Source organism: Rosa rugosa, chromosome 5, assembly GCF_958449725.1.
Source record: "Rosa rugosa chromosome 5, drRosRugo1.1, whole genome shotgun sequence".
Lineage (NCBI taxonomy): Eukaryota > Viridiplantae > Streptophyta > Magnoliopsida > Rosales > Rosaceae > Rosa > Rosa rugosa.
The window spans coordinates 51242533-51263328 of NC_084824.1; the positions used below are offsets into that span (position 1 = coordinate 51242533).

General features: G+C 37.6%; 1 protein-coding gene and 1 long non-coding RNA gene across 10 annotated transcripts; both read left to right on the forward strand.

The window, feature by feature from the left end:
* The first annotated feature begins 533 nt into the window (after positions 1-533).
* LOC133707757 (probable leucine-rich repeat receptor-like serine/threonine-protein kinase At3g14840) lies at positions 534-10635 on the forward strand. 9 transcript variants are annotated; one of them, XM_062133243.1, is made up of 29 exons: positions 534-693; positions 1804-1936; positions 2018-2110; positions 2480-2551; positions 2763-2831; positions 3379-3447; positions 3837-3913; positions 4019-4052; positions 4215-4286; positions 4442-4513; positions 5584-5655; positions 5782-5853; positions 5924-5995; positions 6149-6226; positions 6481-6552; positions 6777-6845; positions 6951-7022; positions 7181-7240; positions 7335-7382; positions 7468-7514; positions 7600-7988; positions 8106-8289; positions 8441-8569; positions 8674-8786; positions 8924-9131; positions 9241-9475; positions 9577-9727; positions 9830-10182; positions 10340-10635. In XM_062133243.1, exons 1-29 carry the CDS (start codon positions 570-572, stop codon positions 10392-10394), a joined length of 3294 nt encoding a protein of 1097 aa, XP_061989227.1. In that variant the 5' UTR covers positions 534-569; the 3' UTR covers positions 10395-10635. The 9 variants fall into 9 exon arrangements, with proteins under 9 accessions (XP_061989227.1, XP_061989226.1, XP_061989228.1 ...); XM_062133242.1 differs by having other exon boundaries at positions 3837-3884; positions 3981-4052; XM_062133244.1 differs by having other exon boundaries at positions 2039-2110; positions 3837-3884; positions 3981-4052.
* Positions 10636-17037: 6402 nt separating this feature from the next.
* Positions 17038-17553, forward strand: LOC133713167 (uncharacterized). Its single transcript, XR_009847833.1, has 3 exons — positions 17038-17095; positions 17222-17306; positions 17450-17553. It is a non-coding gene; the product is annotated as an uncharacterized LOC133713167 (long non-coding RNA).
* The last annotated feature ends 3243 nt before the right edge of the window (positions 17554-20796 follow it).

Consider the following 20796-nt stretch of genomic DNA (forward strand, 5'->3'; position numbering starts at 1 on the left):
TCGACGATCTCTATAACTTTCATGAAGGAAGTTTTCCCAAATTATGTATGTGTAAAAAGTCGATTTTCGAGACCCCCCTACAATTTTTCCTAACATCTCACACCCAAAAAAATTGTTTTCAATGAACAGTTACAAAATATAATAATGAACAGTCTTGACCGGTCAAGAGAAAAAAACGGGTGGAAACCCATGTCCAGTGGCAGTGAATAGTAATTTGACTGGTCGAATTCTTGACTTCTCAACTTTGTCTTTTCTTGACTACGGGTGAACTTGCTCTTAGGGGTTTAGGCTTTGGTGGTGATGGTGATGGTGATGGTGATGGTGATGATAGGCTTTGGTTTGAATTGTTTCAGAAGAATTGTGTTTTGTGAGGTGTGGCTTGGATGGGTTATAGCATCAGCAGTTTTGGCCTTATCCATTTACTGTATATTGTTGGTGTATTAAAAATTGGAAAGTGATCGAGATTCTTGTTGTAAAGTTGATAATGCTGAAAAGATTCCCAGGTTGCCGTATATATATATCTTATAAGAAGTAGAATTAACTAATGCAAAAAATTCATTCAAGGGAAAATGGGGACCGAAGCTTCAGCGAGACTTGTCAGCTTTATTCTTATAAGCCTCATGTTTACTCTTTGTCAGCTTGGTTCTGAATTCAAATATCAGAGTATAGCTCGAAAGTTGCCCGATGAAGAAGGTATTTTATCATCCACTTCATATCTTTTTCTTAAAACCAAACACCATGCCAGAAAAATCGTACAACAAAATAGAATTCTAACCTAATTCATACAGTTTAGTTCAACCAAAGGGGCTCGAGTTTGCTTAGTTTACAGTTTTACACCATCCCAATCTCTTAATCTCATCCCTTGAAAAATTTAGCAAACTCCTTTCAAAAAAAAAAAAAAAACGTTTAGCGAACTTTTGGCTTGAACTTCCTCTTCTGCCCCTCTCTATCCCTTTGCGGCTTTGCCTCCCTAACACATGTTGAATTCTGATTTTTTTTTTTTTTTTTTTCCTTTTGCTGCTCTCTGGTTTCTACTTTCTACATCTCTCAAAGTCTAGCGAAGTTTGAATTATTAAAAGGAACATGTATGTCAAAGATGATGATACAACAGCAACCCTCGCAGTTATCGAAGGCTGTCTTTTCTTTCCTATTCCTTCCACTTGGTTCCTCTGGTTCATAGGTTATTGTTTGTGGAGTTCCAAAAGAAAACCCAAAAATATTTATCATTTAAAAAATAAAATTATTTTTGATAGATCAATTTCTTTAGTTACTCGTCACTAGCCATGAAATTGAAACAAAATATATGATTTAAAAATTTAGTTAATTAAACGCAACTCAAATAAGATTCATGGAGGATTTTCTAGGGGGGGTTCAAATAGACAACAGTTACTGAGGATTTTTTTGGGTTAAAGATTAAGATGGTAATTAAAAAAGAATCAAAAGAGAGAGAGGTGTACTGAGTAGAAAGAGGGGGTGTATATAAAATTTTCATTAGTTTAAATGCTAAGGTAAAAAGTTGTATAATAAGTATTTGTGTTTGTGTATTTAGCATGTGTTGTATTGGTGTTGTAAATCAAGTTATACAGGCTGAGACCTAATGACCTATAGTTCACATTTTTGTTTTTTGTTTTTTGTTTGTTTGTTTTTTTTTTTTTTTTTGCCTTTTTTGTTCTTTCTGAATTAGATTAAATTAAAGAAATTAAACTCAATCTTTGTTAACACTAATTAGCTATTAGTCTAATAGTACTTTCTCCTACATACCACAACTTTTTTGCTAATATAAAATAAAACATTGGTCGACAGTGGGAGCTCTTAATCAAATTACAGAGAAGTTGTACTTATATGATGGCTCATTTTGCAATGAGAGCATTCATGATGGCATCATCAGATGTAACTGCAGTTTTCAAGACGGCACCATTTGCCATGTCACAGAAATGTAAGTTTGAAAATTTAGATCTTTACTATACATATATGCAATTCGTATTTAAAATATATCTGATCAAAATTAAGTAGCCAGCTTTCACATTTTGAGTGACAGTGCACTGGGGGCTAAAAGTTTAAGTGGAGGTATACCTGAAGAACTAGGCAATCTCACACATCTGAGGGAACTGTAATTTCTCTCACTTCTCCTCAACATTACATATCTAATGTCTTTTTTAGCATGATCAATCATTACTATTTTGTGTTTTGTACCTGTACCGGTGCTATAGATATTTATCGTTTTATTTGTTACCTCCAACCTCTTACAATTCCGACACCAATTTCTCAAGTAAAAATTTTTGTTGATTCCAGATATAATATCAGTATAGTTTTTCTGTTGGTTCCTAATACTTTCTTTTCTTTGAATTTTCCTGAGCGTCTGTTGCACAATTTTGCCTGAAAATGAAAAAAGTTCGATAAAAGTCTGTTGTTGTCTTTCGTCTGGCTCCAGAATATCTACACAATTAAGTGATTATTTATAAGCTGGTTCAATTTTCAGGGATCTCAGTAACAATCAATTGACTGGATCTATACCCGCTAGCTTTGGAAAGTTATCTTCACTTTACAAGCTGTAAGTTTGTACTTGTCGATTCCATATATAATATCACTATAGTCTATCTGTCAGTTCCTAATTCTTAATTTTTCTTGAATTTTCCTGAGCATCTATTGAACAATTTTGTCTGAAAAAGAAAAAATTCGATAGAAGTCTATTGTTATCTTTTGTCTGTTTCCAGAATATCTACACAATTAAGTGATTATTTATAAGCTGGTTCAATTTTCAGGGATCTCAGTATCAATCAATTGACTGGTTCTATACCCGCTAGCTTGGGAAATTTATCTTTGGGCATACTGTAAGTTTGTACTTGTGGATTCATGGTTGTTGCGGCAGGCTTGCAATATTTATATCCATAGTTGTGTATTTGGTTCGGGAACTTTTATTTCTCGAATTCCAGCTCCATATATGTGCTCATCAAACCTCGGATCAAGACCAGAGATTTAATCATCTTTTGGTTATTAGTGAAATTACTTGTTTAGAAAATTAATATTGATAATAAGTTGGTTTGCATGTGTACATGTCAAACTGTCAAGAATCTTTCCCATTCCAGCGAGTTTGGGAAATATGAAATTTCAAATGTTAGTCTCATATATCATGTCGACTTAAAAATAAGGAAGCAAAAAAAAGTTTTGGTTTAGCAACATGTTTCAAGTTTTCCCTTTGCTTAAAAAAAAAAAAAAAAGTTTCTCTTTGCTTCAATACAGCCACGTGGATCAGACTTCGCCCCGCAGTATGGCTGTTAGCTTCAGACTGTATGTGTGGAGTCCATTAATAATCTTGCTTTAATTACTTTCATCATTCCATCTTATTTTGGGGTGTTAATAATTTACTTACACGTTCAGGGATTTGTCATACAATCAATTAAGTGGACCCGTACCAGCCACTTTAAGGAATGTGCAGCCTGTGGCATCGTAAGTTTCTCCATACATGAACAAAAAAAAATATATATATTTCTCCATACATATATAGATATGTAAGTGGCATGTGCTTGAACCACCACTAGCAGTTGAGTTAGTAAAAGACTTTAGGTGTACTACCCCTACATCCGGATTTAAATTTTACCGACACTGATTGGAGTTAAATCTCAATATATTCTTAATGAATGGGGGGATGAAACATTCCTGACATGACCCCTTAGGGCGGATGTAAAAAAAATATTAAAAAATGGCATGTGCTCGAAACTTGGAATGAATAAGGGGAAGTTTTTAATTATTCTGTTTACAAAATACAAATGTTGGAATTTAGGAATGGGAAAATGAAATTAATGTTACTTTCCGGATATCTATGTACATGCATGCAGTGATCCAGATGCCTACCGACTTGAAGGAGACGGGGGATATTTCTACCTGTACGTTGGTAGTCCATTAATTGTGCCAGGTTAATGTCCTAATCAAATTATCTGTTATTAAGTCGACTTATTTTGTACATTAATTAATTCAATCAGGTTTCTTTCACACAATCAACTGACTGGGCCTATACCAGAGAGCTTAGGGAACTTGACTTTCATCAGTTATATGTAAGTCGATTTCTTCGCGTTCATGATTTTGATGGTATCATGTTTCACTACTTAACAATTAATTAATTATGTTGAAGAAAGTTAAACTAACTAGCAGTAATTGTTTTTACCTCAGTTGACTTATTTTTCTTTTCTCACCATTGATCCATCCATATTATACAGTGTTCTGGCGAACAACTATCTCAACGGCTCTATACCAGCATCTTTGGGTGCGCTGACTCATCTGAATGGACTGTAAGTAAACTTTACGTACCTAGACTTGTTTAATACCCCGATATTCTAATGATCAAATTAAATGATTTTATTTGTGTGTGTATATTTTTTTTTGGTGAATATGTGTGTGTATATATATTCTCACGAGCAAGCTCCTTAATTATCCTTTTGTGAAGGAGTTTGCGTAACAATGGAATCTCTGGTACTCTTCCACAAGCACTAGGAAATTTGACAACCCTTAGATACTTGTAAGTTTTATTAGAGCAAGTTCACCAGTGAGTTATCAGGTCACCTACTATTGTTATATGTATTTTTACTCTCTAGGTCACCTACTATTGTTATATGTATTTTTACTCTCTAGGTCACTGTCAAAGTGTACTCGTGTCCTAGATCACCTTGGGTCACCCTGGTGACCTGCAAGCTAACCTGGTGACCCAGGTGTTATTGGACACTGTGCCCGTGACTCAAATAGTGGAAATAAACAGAGTACTTTATTCAATGCGACTTTCTTGTCATTTTTGCCCCTGCCCTGTTCTCTTTCTTCATCTCCTTCCTCTCTCTTCTGTAAACAGTTTTTTTCTTTCCTCTCTCATGTTTTCTGGGTAAATGATACAGATAAACTTGAACCTAGAAATTGAAAAGCTGAAGAAAAGCTACGGTTCTCATAACCCATAACCCCTATATCAGTTTTGTGAAATTTTGTACCATCTTTGAGCTTTGTAAATTGGGATTTTTGGGTAATTCGTGAAAAGCCCCAAATCTGTAATATGAACCTGTGGTTCATGGCGTATGGAGATGAAGTGGAAGGAGAGCAGAAGAACGACGAATAGGGCCACAAAGCGGTTGATGCCAGAACATTGATCATGTCTTTTTCTTCTTGTTTCTTGGGTTTTCTTTGTTTTTGGATGGGAGGAGTGCCCATTTGTGAGGATTTGCTGGAACCCACAAAATATCAGCCCATTTTATGGTTTAAAATTGAATGGGAATTTTCAGTGGCAGAAGATAGGGGCAGATCGTGGTTTAGTTAGAAGTTCATCTTCTCTGGTGTTTTAATCGTTTTGGAGCAGATTGAAGGAAAAAAAATAAAAAAATTGTTTTTTGCAGAAGGGAAGAGATGAAGAAGAGAGAGAATGGCAAGGGCAAAAGTGCCAAGAAAAAAAATGCATTAATAAACTATTTCGTTTCTGTTGCCGAGTACCGCGTGGCACTGCGGTGTTAGATCCAGACGCATATGCGTGTGTATCTAGCATTCCCCATCTTATCAATCTAGCTAGCTATATGTAGAATACATATGAAATATTTCTATTTGTTGTTGCAGCGGGGTCGCATCTAACAGTATCAATGGGACATTACCAAAAAGTTTTGCCAGCCTTACGAGTCTGTATTCATTGTACGTAATTAAGTTGCCCCTGCCCCCGTTCAATCTTAACTTTTCAGGGCATGTATATGTAATCTGATTGATTATTTAACCAACCATCAATCAATTATGATATGATAATCACTTGGTTGCGTGCAGTTCAATATCTGGGAACTATTTGTCTGGCCCTTTACCCGACTTCATAGCCAACTGGACTTCAATCGACTATCTGTACGTACCTGAGTTTTCTATATATCTTTGAATTTGTTAATTGCTCTAACTTTCATTAAATTTTTTACAGTTTTCTCAACGGAAACAATTTCAACGGGAAGATACCTGCCGGGATTTTTAATTTATCATATCTAGAAATTTTGTAAGCAATTAAGTGTGCCAATTTACAGTCCCGCCGGCACTAGCTATCTTTTCACTCGTCTAGCTTTTTGGAAATCGAAATCTCATGCATAATATATATCATTCAACTGATATATTATTTTGCCTTTTTCTAAACTGCTTCTTTCTACTGTAGGTCAATAAGTGATGTCAAAGCAGACTCTCATTTCCAGTTCCCACCATCTATACATGTGGCAGAAAGTTTTAGTGTATTGTTAGTAAATTGTTTATTTCACAAAATATATTATTTCGATCAAAAGAACTATTTAAATCATATATAAAAGGTGAAAATGATGAGTTTTTCAATTAAAACCTCGATTTATTTAAAATTCAAGGGTACTCTCCCACTTCTTTAGAGTTTAATAATAAAAGTCAAAATTTCATTAACTCGGTAATAAAATAATATGTACTAACATACGTAATCAGAATGCATTTTCAGCAGAATTATTTGTTGGCGTGCATATGCAGGATACTAAGAAATTGCTCAATCACCGGTCATATTCCTTCTTACATTGGAGATATGTCATCATTAAAGAACATGTATGTTCTTTTGTTTAGTTTCCTCTTTAAACCTTCAAATATATCCACATTTAAAATTTAATTAAGTAGCTCTGATCAGATATATTAACATATTTTTTCCATGTCATATTTTATTTCTTTGATCCCTCTCCCTAACATTTCTCTTTTCTCATCCCATTTTCGCTCCTCTCCCCCCCACCCAACCCCAAAAACAAGTCTCATGCCTTTTTAATTTTGTGTTGCAGAGACTTGAGCTTCAACAGGTTAACGGGTAGAATCCCAGATTCTTTGAAAAACTTAAATGTAACTCACATGTACGTGACATATTACTCTCCACCCCTCTAAACTCTCATGAATATGTTTAACCACAAATTTAGAAATTGCAAGAACTTTTATTACTTCATGCATGTTCTCTTCAGGTCTTTTTCAAACAATATGCTTTCTGGGGAAATTCCTGATTGGATTCAAAATGGTTCAATATGGAGTAAGATGTATGTTTCAATATATGTAGATCCTTGTGCATCCCATCTATTGTGTATTTAGATACCGATAACATTTATACCTCCACTAACATTCTCTAGTTAGGAGCTTGTTTAGGTACCGTATCTCTGGTGTACAACATTCTCATCAATATTTCTTTTCATTCCAGGGATTTTTCATACAATAATTTTTCAAAGCTAAACTTTAAACCGTCACCCAATCTAAAACTGTAAGGAATTAACTATGCATTTTATTTTCTATTATTTAGGATTCTTAATATATTTGAAATATTAATTGCATGATATCTCTCGTCATTGTTCTAGGAATTTGTTTTCCTGCTGCTGCAACTCCTCAACCTGTCTGCCAAATACGTATGATCATATCTTGTCTGTTATACTATTAGAAAAACTTGACGACTAAGTTATTTAGAATAACTTGTGGCGATTATACTTACAGGGAATACCCAACCAAGGAGAAGTATTGTCCCCGGGGAAAACATGATTGTAAGTTTATTATATTGAACTCTACTGGTCTATCTACATCTAACAATTTATGTATATTAAATGTAAATGTGTTTAACTTCTTCAGACCATTCATTGTTCATAAATTGTGGTGGTGAGGAAACACATGATGCTGTTGGAAATGTTTATGATCAAGATAATGATACGTCACTATTTTACCTGAGTCAAAAAAAAAATTGGGCTCGGAGTAGCGTTGGAAACGCCTACGACTATGCTTCCAATGGCAATTCTAGTAAATTGTTAAAAAGCGTAAGATGTGGGCTTTCATCTGAAGCACGTTTATACGATAACGCTCGCACTTCCCTTGTCTCTCTAACATATTACGGGTTCTGCTTACATAAAGGCAAATACAATGTAACTCTTCTCTTTGCTGAGATTGTTGATGAGGTTACAGATATTCATGAGGATATTGATTTTAGAAGTACGGGTAAACGCGTATTTGATGTATATATTCAGGTAATGTTTTTCTTAATTTTGTCACCGTGCCAGTACTCAGCACCCACCCATTTGCATTAGTATTGTTGCATGATTTGTCATTTGAACCGAGTATGAATTAGTGACTGGTTGCTGCAGGGCGAGAGAAAACTAAAGGATTTCAACATTATAGACAAGGCAGGACGTACGAATAAAGAATATATGATAAATTTCACGGCTGTTGATGTAAATGATGGTAAATTAGAGATCCACTTCTACTCTCGATCGGCTGGAGTAGGGACACTTGATGGCCCTCTCATATCTGCTATATCCGTAACTCCAGGTCCATAGATATTAATTATTTTTGTTCTTTTATATCCCAAGGTAACGTAATTACAATAGTAATTCTATGCATATCTAAGGAACAATCACAATTAACGTACATTTTGTTTCTCTTGTCGGGATGATCATTCATCATGGAATTGAGAAATCAGAGTACAAGCAACAGCTATCTCCTTTGCAAACAGCGCTCATTACTGTGGCTTCAATCATAGTTTTCTTGTTGCTTTTATTACTTTTTGCCTGGATGATGGGATGGCTGGGGAATACAGATCACTTACAAGGTAACATATTGCATACTGGCTAGAAAAATTTGACAAGTATTCACTCTCTCACAAATTCTTACTGAACTTTAGCTTACATTTCTGATCACTTATTTGTGGAACAGAAATAGATATAGGTATAGAAAAGCCTGTCACCCTCAAACAATTAAAAGATGCCACTCGGAATTTTAGCAAGAGGAATGAGATTGGTCAAGGGGGTTTTGGAACCGTTTACAAGGTAACTAAGTTTCTCTGTCCTTGTTTTTATTGTGGAGTTTCAACTACAAACTTGTGATCTTTAACTTGCAAATTCAGTTCTTCAGGAGAAATGGACTTAATAATGTATCTCATTTGTTTGGTTGTAATTGCGTGTAGGCTGAAGTACAAGGGAAAATTGTGGCCGTGAAGAAACTTTGCTCTCATTCAGAGGAAAGGATCAATGAGTTCATAAATGAATTTTATACCTTAAAATCAATGAGTCAAGAGAACCTTGTTCAGTTGCTGGACATTTACAACGCAAAAGGCCTGCATTTGCTCGTCTATGAATATATGGAGAACAACTCCCTTGCACATGCCTTATTTGGTAAATTTTAATTCTATCGATCCCCTTTCTTTTTGTTATCTGTTTTCATGTTCTAACACCCTAATTATTTAGGAGAAAATATATTGATTTGGTGACCGTATGGTTGCAGACTCAAAGTCCAGATTGAAACTTGGTTGGGAAGTTAGGTTTAACATTTGCTTGGGAATAGCTAGGGGATTGATGTATCTACATGAGCATCCCAGGATGAAGATAGTTCACAGCGACATTAAATCCGCTAATATTCTTCTTGATGGAAACCTTAAGGCTAAAATATCAGACTTTGGATTGGCAAGACTTCACACCAAAGATGATGAATTGAAGTTCATCAAAGTAGAAGTGCCACAGTAAGTAAATATTGAAACAGTACTTACTCGCTGCCGCTTTATATATACTTGTTGCAATCTTTGATTTAGTATAATGATAAGTTACCTCTTGTTTTCTGCAGAGGATATATGGCACCTGAGTATGTTCGAGGAATTGCGACATCTAAAGCTGATGTCTACAGTTTTGGGGTGGTTATACTTGAAACTGTGAGTGGAAGGACAAATGCAGGACACAGGAGAGATAGCCAGGAAAGTGAATTTCTTCTAGACACGGTAAGCAAAATGGCATCGCCATGCTTTTATGTCTTCTTTTATTCAATTATATATGCTATAATCTCATTTAACACGATGTGTATGTTGTGTGTGGAAATGCAGGCTTATGATTTACATCGAAAAGGAAGGCTGGTGGACTTGGTTGACAAAACCTTGTCTACCAAGTATGATGCAAAACAAGCCATAATCATCTTGAATTTAGCAGTAAAGTGCACCAGTATATCTCCAACACTGAGGCCTACTATGTCTGAAGTAGTGAGTGTTCTCGTTGGCGACAAAAAAATTGAGGAGATTTGTCCCCCTGCTCTTAATGATAGTCACCTTGCTCGAGCTGATTCCTCTATTTCTATGGAAGCAACTTCGAGAGCATCCACATCATCCTATTTGATCAAAGGGGAAGATGAAACAGAACACATTTCTGAGAGTACCCCCTTGAGACGTCCAAATGAAACATGGTAATCTAGCCAAATGTTTGTGTCTATTTCCTTTTCCTTGTTTTCGGACTTGATGCACTCTACTGCGATCTGTATTGAACATGTTTAAAATCTTAGAACAAATTTATGGGTATGAATCATTAGAGAGTTTATGCTTTTAAGGCATGTTATATGACAGGATCCACCTCGGATTTAACTCTGTACTTCCCCTAAAAGTGGACAACCCAAAATAACAAACCTGAATAAGAAGACTTTAAGCCAAGGATCACAAATTGAAAATACTCAATCCTGTTGAAGGATATCGACATTGAGTGTGCCTCTTCAAAGTAGGGTTTAGTTCTAGAGTTGTAATAGGAGAGAATGTTCTAAATTTCCTAATTATATTCGGATTTTATTTCCTTGTATGACAAGATTATGTACTTTGTAAATCCCTATATAAAGGGCTCCTATATATTATCAATAATAGAATACACACAATTCTCTCATCAATCTCTCTGCAAATCATATTTTCCTTAAAACGTTATCAGCACGAGCCCTAACCCTAGCCCTAAAAACCAAAAAGCTGCCGCAAATCCTAGCAAACCCTAACACCTGAAATTTCTTTCACCAAAAACTGCCGCAAGCTCCTAGCCCTTGCTAGCCATACCGTGCGCTGCTCCTGCAGCCCTTGAGCACCTGTGTGCCGCCTACTGCCCCTGCAGCATCGTTGCACGCCTGCTGCCCCTGCAGCACGCTCGTTCCTGTGCAGATCAGCCTGTTTTCACGCCCCGAAACGTCTTGATCGGGACCTCAGATCAAAATCATTCCTTCATCAAAGTTGTTCGTCTCTGCCTCTTCTATCTGAATTCCAAATTTCAGCCCTATTGGACTCGTTTTGAGACCTGTACACCATTCGAAGTGGGAGCTGTTCAGAAGCGAATCTGCTCCGAATTTCAACAAGTAACTTTTAAAGATTAAAGTTCATGCTTTCTTGTCTTTTAAATTCCTTTATTTTCTGCAGAAAATAAAGGAATTTAATAAAGGAATTTAGATTAAAAGACATGGGTTTAGATTAAGAGCCCTAAATCCGATTTGCAATATACGAACATGGGTTCGGTTATTCAATAAGCGGAATTGTGGGGATTCACGCTAAACGGACTAAGAGTGTTCATAATCTTCGGACTAAGAGCGTGCGCAAGCATCAATTTTTGACCATATTAAACATCATTGTTTCGGTCTAATCCAAATATTCTTGGAAATTGATTTCTTGGTAGCATAGCTCGGAAATCTTATTATTTTAGTTTTCGTGGAACTTTTTACTCCGAAACTAATCTATTCTCCTTCGTTTTTGAATGTCGAATTCAAACGTGCAAAAACTCGACTTCACTAAACCAGATTCAAATAACATTGGTTATCACCGATGGGTGAATAACGTCAAGAATCACCTCACTACTAGTGGGATTCTGTGAAGAACACATAGAATAAAGATTAATTGAGAAAATCCTCTCAACCTTCCCCGTCTCAGCGCTAATGATTGCCAAGCAATATAGGCTTGTGTGCAATGCTAGACGGATCACGAGATTTCATCAACTTATGTCAGTTACTGAGTAAGCTGATAACATACTCGTGAAAAACTATAATTCAAAGGCCCGTTGGAACTAAGAGCGTTCATGAGGCGAATTATAAATTGCGCACCTAAAGGAGGGCGCAAGGAGCGGAACCCTAAAAGTTAGGGGACAACAAAATGGACGTGTGGGTCCATACAACCACCCTACAAAGGAAGGAAAACCGCGAGATACGCGGACACGTGGCAACATTGGCCAACGTGGGAGAGACAAAACAGGAGTCGTCGGTAGTAGTGCTGTCGCCACCAACGTCCATGGAGGATGTCCAAATGCACAAGGTGCATCTCAATTAATGGGTGAGGTAATGCTATAGATGAGGATCTTTAAAGCATTGGTTTAAGCACTAGAATGCGAGTGGAAAAACAAAGCTGCACAATACAAGTGTATAAAGATATGAGAGAGCATGAGGCTCATCTCGCAGCTGAAGGAGATGATGGAAATGACAATGACGTCAATCTCATCATTACAGACTTCAAATCTGGCGAGGAAAACAACCATGTTGATGCCGCAGATTTTGATTAAATAGTCCATTTATTTTCCAAGAATTATGTAATGGCAATTATGCATTAATCAATAAATGACAATTTTGTATTAACTTTTTCTCAAGTGGCGCATCCAATGAAGTATGATGTCTAGGAAAGTGATTGAAATTAGTGGTACTTAAGAGAGCCTCGCTCCACCGACATCTCTCTCTACTTCCCTGGTCATATTTGATTGGAGTTACCAAACGGATTGAGTGACTACGATTTGTCTAAGTTTGATTTTTATTTTGGATTAGACTTTGGTTAAGAAACTTTGATGTAATCATTGGCTATTAATAAAGTGTCGATTCTTTTACTTAATGTCTTGGACATACCTTAATTCGAACTTTATTTGAAAGATATAAAAGCCAATGGTTTTCATGTGGAAACACATTGTGAGAATGACCAAGAGTTCCTTTGCATCACCTCTAATGACTACGGACATAAACGAGTATTAGAGAAACTTATGTGTCGCTCTAGTGGGTTGTATGCAACCACTATTCGAGTCATTGAATCCAACAATGTCATGAGAGATGACTTATGGGATTCTGACACATATAGGCTTTGGCACGACCGTTTGGGACATCCAGGTCATGATATGATGATCCGTGATACTAAAGACTTCACACGGACATCTCTTCTTCAGAACGAAGAGAAGTGAGAATCAAAAGTTGATTCAAAGAGAGCATTGCACCGCCGCCGCACCTTAGGGTGCCGCCGCCATGCACCACCGGCCGGCCAACGCCGGCGCCGTGATCCCCCTGCGGCAAAATCATGGCTTTAACGCCATGTATGGAGACTTGGTTCCTCTCTCTACTTCTCAAAGTAAATTGTGACATTGTGGCTCAACCAAAACCTTCATTGGTTGATTATAAGGTCAATTTTTCGTTTTGTAAAGCCTGTTTTTTTCAGGATCAAGACCATCCTATGCAAAGGACACTAAAGAAATAATTCCATTCTTACATAGAATCCAAGGGGATTTTGTGGATCGATTCAACCAACCTGCGGACTGCTTAGATGTTTTATGGTGTTGGTTAATGTGCGGACACGCTGGTCACGTGTCGCGCTATCATCCACTCGTAATGCTGCTTATGATGAACTCCTAGCCCAGAACATATGGCTACGGGCTCACTACCCAGATCATCCAATTAAGTCAATTTGACTTGATAATGCTAGAGAGTTTACATCGAAAATTTTCGATGACTATTGCATAACATTGGGTATTGATATCAAGTATCATATTCCCATGTACACACTCAATTGGTCTAGCGGAAAAGCCACCATTAAAAGACTACGATGGTGGCTCGGACTTTGGTAATGTGCACCAATATTTCCGCTTGCGTTATGCAATATCGCATGCAGCTATGCTAATTCGTCTACGACTCATAGCCACTCAACTTTTATTTGCGTTACAGTTAGTGACTGGGTGCGAGTCTAATATCTCGTACTTATGCATATTTGAGTGTGCGATTTATGTGCCAATTGTGCCGCCACAGCGCATCAAAATGGGTCATTGCAACGAATGAATATATATATTTATGTTGGATATAAATCTCCAACTATCCGTCCGCTATGTTGAACCCTTGACAGGCGATCTCTTTTTCGCTGGATTTGCGAATTGTCACTTTGATGAGACAGTCTTCCCGTCGTTAGGGGGAGATTAGAACGTCAATGTTCAACAGGAACGACAAGAATTGTCGTGGTCTGTCCCCACTATGTCTCATCTTGATCCCCTAAAAGTGACGACATCACATAGACCTGCTGCAAACATGTCTGCAAGGATTGATGTTCCCACAAGAGGACATGGTACCACCCAGAGGAGATGGGTACGGCACCACTACCATGGATGGTGGTATGGTGACGCCACAAATGTGGCATAATGGCGTCATAGGCCATGGGTTCCGCTAGAGAGCGTAGGAGACCCATAGGTTCGATGGATTCTCGCCCTAGGAAGAGAGCGAGTTTGGCACAACTTGATCCATTGATCATTGATACTCAAAATCCGTCTCATGAGAATATTCTGGATTGTGGTTATGTCCAAGAGACATCGTTGGGGGACGCCTCAATGTTAGAACCAATTCCTGAGAATATAGAGATCTCTACGAATTACACTAGTGTGCATGAAGACGTGGAATTATTGAGACCAATGACATCGAACCTTACTCCGTTGAAGAATGCCAATGTAGAGAAAATTGGCCTAAATGGAAAGATGCGATCCAGGTTGAATTGGATTCACTAACGAAGAGGAAGGATTTCGGGCCTGAGATGCCAACACCTCCTACCATAAAACCTGTTGACATTAATAGGTCTTTGTTAGATAGCGTGATGAGAAAAAGAGATGATAATCTCGCCTTATGGCGCAAGGCTTCTCACAAAACGCCCTGGAATCGACTACGAGAAGACATATTCTCTCGTAATGGATGTCATTGCACTCCACTACATTGTCAGTTTGGTAGTTTATGAATAACTGAACATGCAGCTTACGAATGTGGTCACTACGTATCTCTATGGGGATCTAGATACAGAATATAATGAAGGGACTTGTGTACTTCATTTACCCAAATCAAGTGACTTTTGACCACGAAGCGCGTTTGCAATGAGGGTGAAACGCTCACTAAAGTGACTACTTTATTGGGAAGGGATATGATCAACTATGCCCCTGCGTTTTCATGACAAGTTCTGGATTTGCAATTGTCATGGTTTATGTTGATAAACATAATTGGAACCCTTGAGAGTTAAGGGAAACCGCTGAACACCTGAAATCCGAGTTTGAGATGAATGACCTTGGGAGAACACGGTTTTGTCTAGATTTAGAACTTGTATACCGTGTCAATAAATGCTTTGCATTTTGATAAAGTCAAAGGTGCACTCCCATGGTCGTCCGTAGTCTTGACCCTAAGAGGGATACGTTTCGTCCCAGGGATGATGACGAAGACATGTTAATTGGCAGAAGTGTCTTACCTAAGTGCAATAGGCGCATTATTGTACTTAACACAATACAAGACCGGACACCTCATTTGTTATGAACTTGTTGGCTAGATGTAGCCCAGCGCCAACGCAACGCCATTGGACTGGTATAAAGACAATCTTTCGTTACTTAAAATATACGATAGATATGGGCTTGTTCTATCCCTACAGAGAGAAAAGAATGACGGAAGAATGAGAACGTATCTCATTAGCCCAAGTAGCGCCGTCCAAGACGCCGTGACCGGCAAAGTCGCCGCCACCAACGGTGGATTGCGTCATCCTCCTCCCTTAATCAAAACAATGATGATGTTTTGATAGATTTTGCTGATGTAGGGTATCTCTCTGACCCTCACAAATGTTGTTCCCAGACCGGTTATGTCTTTACCATGGGAAGCACAGCGATATCTTGGAGGTCTACAAAGTAGACCCTTGTTGCTACTTCCTCAAATCATGCAGAGATTATTGCTCTACATGAAGCCGTGCATGAATGCATATGGCTAAGGTCTGTAATTAGACACATTCGAGGAGCTTGTGGTTTGAAGTGTCCCACAGATGAACCTACATGAATTAAAGAATTAAGCAAATGAAATTAGGTTTCATCAAGGGCAATAACACCAAGCATATATCGCCTAAGTTCTTTTACAATCAGCAACAACATTAATCACTTCTAAAGATTGAAGTGAATCAAATCCGATCAGAGGATAATGTAGCGGACTTATTCACTAAGTCGTTACCTAAATCCACCTTCGAGAAACATGTGAAGAGCCTCGGATTGAGAAAATTATCCGAACTCCCATGATTGTAGCAATCAGGGGGAGATGTCGACATCAGGGGGAGGAATGATGTCTACATGATCGATCTCGAAGAGTGAAGGACATGTTGTGCTCTTTTTGTCCTTCGACCAGGGTTATTTTTGTCCCACAGGGTTTTTGTTACCTGGCAAGGTTTTTAACGAGGCAACGATCAAAGCGTCATCACCAAGTTTGAGCGGCACAAGGGGGAGTGTTGAAGGATATCGACATTGAGTGTGCCTCTTCAAACTAGGGTTTAGTTCTAGAGTTGTAATAGGAGAGAAGGTTCTAAATTTCCTAATTATATTCGGATTTTATTTCCTTGTATGACAAGATTATGTACTTTGTAAATCCCTATATAAAGGGCTCCTATATATTATCAATAATAGAATACACACAATTCTCTCATCAATCTCTCTGCAAATCATATTTTCCTTAAAAAATCCGACTAATATCATATCTTAGCATGATTGTAGCATTCAAATTCCCAAGTACTGTACTTAACAACACAATTTACGGTTTGGTAATCAGAGCAAATCTACGAATTTAAACCGATACAATACATGAGGAGGTGTTTGCCTCAAAATCATCTTGGCCGAAAATGATGGCCGAGGGACTTGTGGTTGAATCGTCATTCTTGATACGCAGGCGTGCCAACTCGCGGCCGAATGACCAAGCGAGGTTCTGATATGATCTACGCTTGTATTTGACTTCTTATCAAATGATTGTAGCTATAGGCCGAGGAAGGAACTGTCTCAGCCACTAGGTTCTGATGCCTCTGTTGCAAGGACTTCGGTTAGGCGTCAACCTTGACCGGGATCTTCCATCACATTTACTTCTTGAGTGAATTCAAAGGTTCGCGTGACAAGCGAGAGGTCTATCAGGTGAAGATACTCGCAAATCACGGTGAAGTCAAAGCGTTGTGAAGTGATATGTGTGTGAACAGTGAATCTCACATCGATCCAATCCGGACTGGCCGAAGGAGATTTACAGGCGAGAATTCAGCACCAACTCTTCATCCTTGCTGGGAGGCCTATCGTATATGTGATGAGTATGCAGTTTAAAATAACGCTTTTTCCTATTTCTCTTCTAATCTGTGGCAACACATACTACAAGCCCATATGATCAAATCAAATGGACTCAAGTGTCTAACCATTCTAAACATGCTACTTGTCAGGAGGGCTTCTTTCATCTATGTGAACATGTTCTCAGGGGAGGCAACCACACACTTACCAACTGCAACACAAACGCCAAGAGGAGGAGTGCGTCTCTTTATCACCCTTCTATTTCTGATTCCCTTTAGTTTGTTGTCGTGCATTGTTAGCTTACCTTATTGTTCTTTTTGGGTTGGGAGGGTTACTATCATCCACATTTTTTTTCTCTAATCTCACTAGTATCTCTACAGATTCTAGCAGATGCAATGGGAATGGGGAAGACTATGATGACAATTGCTCTAATACTTGCAAGACCAAGGAGAGGAAGCTCTGATAGTATTGAAATTACAAAGAACAAGTTAGATCCAGATACAATGACAACATTAAAGCCAAAGGGAGGCACTCTTGTTGTTTGTCCAAAGTTAAGCAAGTGGAAGGTAAGTCCTTTTCTTGTTTTTTTTTTTTTTTTTTTTCATTTTTAGACAACATTTGGTTTTCTTTTCTTTTTTTCATTGTGCCAGCAAAAGCTGAAGAACTGTTTCATATTTGTACTTTTGTAGGTCATGTACTGATAGCTTGAGTTGTAATTTGATATATGGTGTAATATCCTCTACTTTGCAAGTTCTTATCAACTCTTTTAATAATTCCAGGGTGCGCTTAAAACCCATTCAGAGTCGAATAGTATTTCCACTTTTGTCCATGTTGGGATGAGAACCATCAGCCGCGTGGTGATTTCAGAAAAAGATGTGGTCTTGACTGACTATGATTTTCTGATTGACGATTATTATACGGTAAGAAACTAAGAATCAGGTACTACCATCTGGTTAAGCCAATCTTAAGACTTTTAGTTTGGTAAGAACCACCAAACCACTACTGTATTTAGTTTGGTCGGACTCTTATATCTTCGTTGCACCGGAACTTCACTTATGATGCAGTATGGCGAGAACAGTGTTTTACACCAGGTTGACTGGTATAGGGTGGTGCTCAATGAAGCTCATACTCTTGGATCTTCAAGGGCAAAAGAAGGTGCTCGATCAGGTTGCTTCTATCTTGTCCTCTCATTGCCGATGGTTGATGTAGGACGAGATTTTAGCCAATTTTAACCAAAAATCTCGAAAAGAAAGAAGCGTCTTCACATTAAGAAGAATAATTTGAATATTGAAAATTGGTATTCAAATAGGCTTCTTAATGATGTAATTAATCATAAATTACTCTTTTGGATATATCGGGATTCTCGAGCAAAATCTTGACTGAGATTCCAAACGTAATATTGTTTAGTATCTAGGATTTTATTTCCGATTTTTATTTAATCAGGTTTAATTAGGTTTCCTAGTTTTAGTCTACAATAAATTATTCTTTATATTTTCTAGTTGTATTAGGTTTATGCTATGTGCCCTATATAAGACACCTCTTAGATTGTAATTTTCATTGAAGTTATCAATAAAAAAACCAAATATTAGAGAAGTTTCTCTATGTTTCTTACGGTTGTGCCAATAATTGCTAGTGGATTCTAGCTCATCTCATATGGCTTTCGACGCTTGACGGAGCCTCTTACTACCGTGTTCACGCTTCCCGCATCATTTGGTATCAAAGCGGGTATCGCCCGCTTCGTAGCAGACGATGATCCAAGGGAGAAGTTCACTACCACCAACCTCAACGACGCTGGTCCTAGAGTATCTATCAAAGAAAGTTCATTGAAGAGGAACATGCCAAGGGATTCGCCCTAGGACAACCTCATCAATCCAAAAAAAAAAAAAAACATGGAACGTTGGATATTCACAACGCCGGATTACGACGACTTCCGAACTACATGTGTCATCAAAGACAAGGTATGCTCTGTAATAATTGACAGTGGTCTACGAGAGAACTTTGTAGCAAACAAAGTTGTGGATTATTTTCAATTACCGACAGTGAAGCTGAGTGATCCATACTGGATTCCATTTGGAGAGGATGAATATGCACAAGTAACAGAGGTTTGTAAAGTTCCTGTCTCTATGGGAAAATTTTATAAAGAAGAGATTACTTGTCATGTGATTGACATGGACGACACTAATGTACTTTTTGGAAGACCATGGCATGAAAGCGTCAAAGGTGGTTATTGCAAGGACAACACATATTTATTTAGGTGGGAGTCGCATAAAATTAAAATCAAGCCTGGAATGAAGAACATCAAGAATGACCATCCTGAGGTGTGTGAAAAGGAACATGAAGATGCCACTTTGAAGATTGAAGAGAAACTCATTAAGGACAAGGAAGCTAATTCATTCATCACATCGATATCCATGTCATGCATGCCTAATTGTGTTCAAGATCAACCCAAGGAGAAGTCATTGCCCATTCCTTTTCAAGTGGAGGAGTTCAAGTTTCAAGATGCTTATTCTAAACTTGTCTACGGTATTGGATTCATGGTGATACCTTTTAATTTCGAGAATATTGAAGTTGATGGTTTATCATGTTTTATTCCTACTAATGATCGAGCTGCATACAAGAGGAACTCGAGGTCGAGTTCTTTTCAAGTGGAGGAGACTGATGTAGGACGAGATTTTAGCCAATTTCAACCAAAAATCTCGAAAAGAAAGAAGCGTCTTCACATTAAGAAGAATAATTTGAATATTGGAAATTGGTATTCAAATAGGCTTCTTAATGATGGAATTAATCATAAATTACTCTTTTGAATATATCGGGATTCTCGAGCAAAATCTTGACTGAGATTCCAAACGTAATATTGTTTAGTATCTAGGATTTTATTTCCGATTTTTATTTAATCAGGTTTAATTAGGTTTCCTAGTTTTAGTCTACAATAAATTGTTCTTTATATTTTCTAGTTGTATTAGGTTTATGCTATGTGCCCTATATAACACACCTCTTAGATTGTAATTTTCATTGAAGTTATCAATAAAAAAACCAAATATTAGAGAAGTTTCTCTATGTTTCTTACGGTTGTGTCAGTAATTGCTAGTGGATTCTAGCTCATCTCATATGGCTTTCGACGCTTGACGGAGCCTCTTACTATCGTGTTCACGCTTACCGCATCAATGGTGGTTGACAGGAACCCCTCTTAAGGTCTGCCTTTTGTTCCCATACTTGATAAATATGCGAGGACAGAGGATAAGTGAAGCATATATGACTTTTAACAGTACATTTCATCATTTTCTTGGTCACTTCATGGAGCAATTTAATCACTTGCTTAGAATTAAGAGAAGGGCTATTCATTCGTTGTGAGATTACTCACAACATCCAGCGGTGATCAATTGCTGCAGATTGATTTGGAAGACATCTACAGCCTCTTAGGTTTCTTGCATGTTGAGCCATGGCGCAACTGGGCATGGTATGACCTTTATTATGATTTCTAAATTGTTGTTGTTTTTATTTATTATTAATTTTTTCTTCTTTCTTTTACTATAAGAACTGTTACTTCAATTAGGGAACCAGTAATTATGAGATCTCTAATATTGTTTTACCTATATATAGCTGGAACAAATTAATTCAGACGCCTTATGAACATGGTGATCCAAGAGGACTGAGATTGATAAAGGACATTTTGAGGCCATTAATGTTAAGAAGAACAAAGGAGGCAAAGGAGATCGAGAAAGATGGA

What these genes read in the sequence shown, in the direction of transcription:
- LOC133707757 (XM_062133242.1), top strand. Translation starts at nt 570, where the DNA reads ATGGGGACCGAAGCTTCAGCGAGACTTGTCAGCTTTATTCTTATAAGC. An exon ending in CTCACACATCTGAGGGAACT is followed by an intron (nt 2,111 to 2,479) that starts GTAATTTCTCTC and finishes TTCAATTTTCAG; the next exon opens with GGATCTCAGTAACAATCAAT. An exon ending in TCCCCGGGGAAAACATGATT is followed by an intron (nt 7,515 to 7,599) that starts GTAAGTTTATTA and finishes TAACTTCTTCAG; the next exon opens with ACCATTCATTGTTCATAAAT.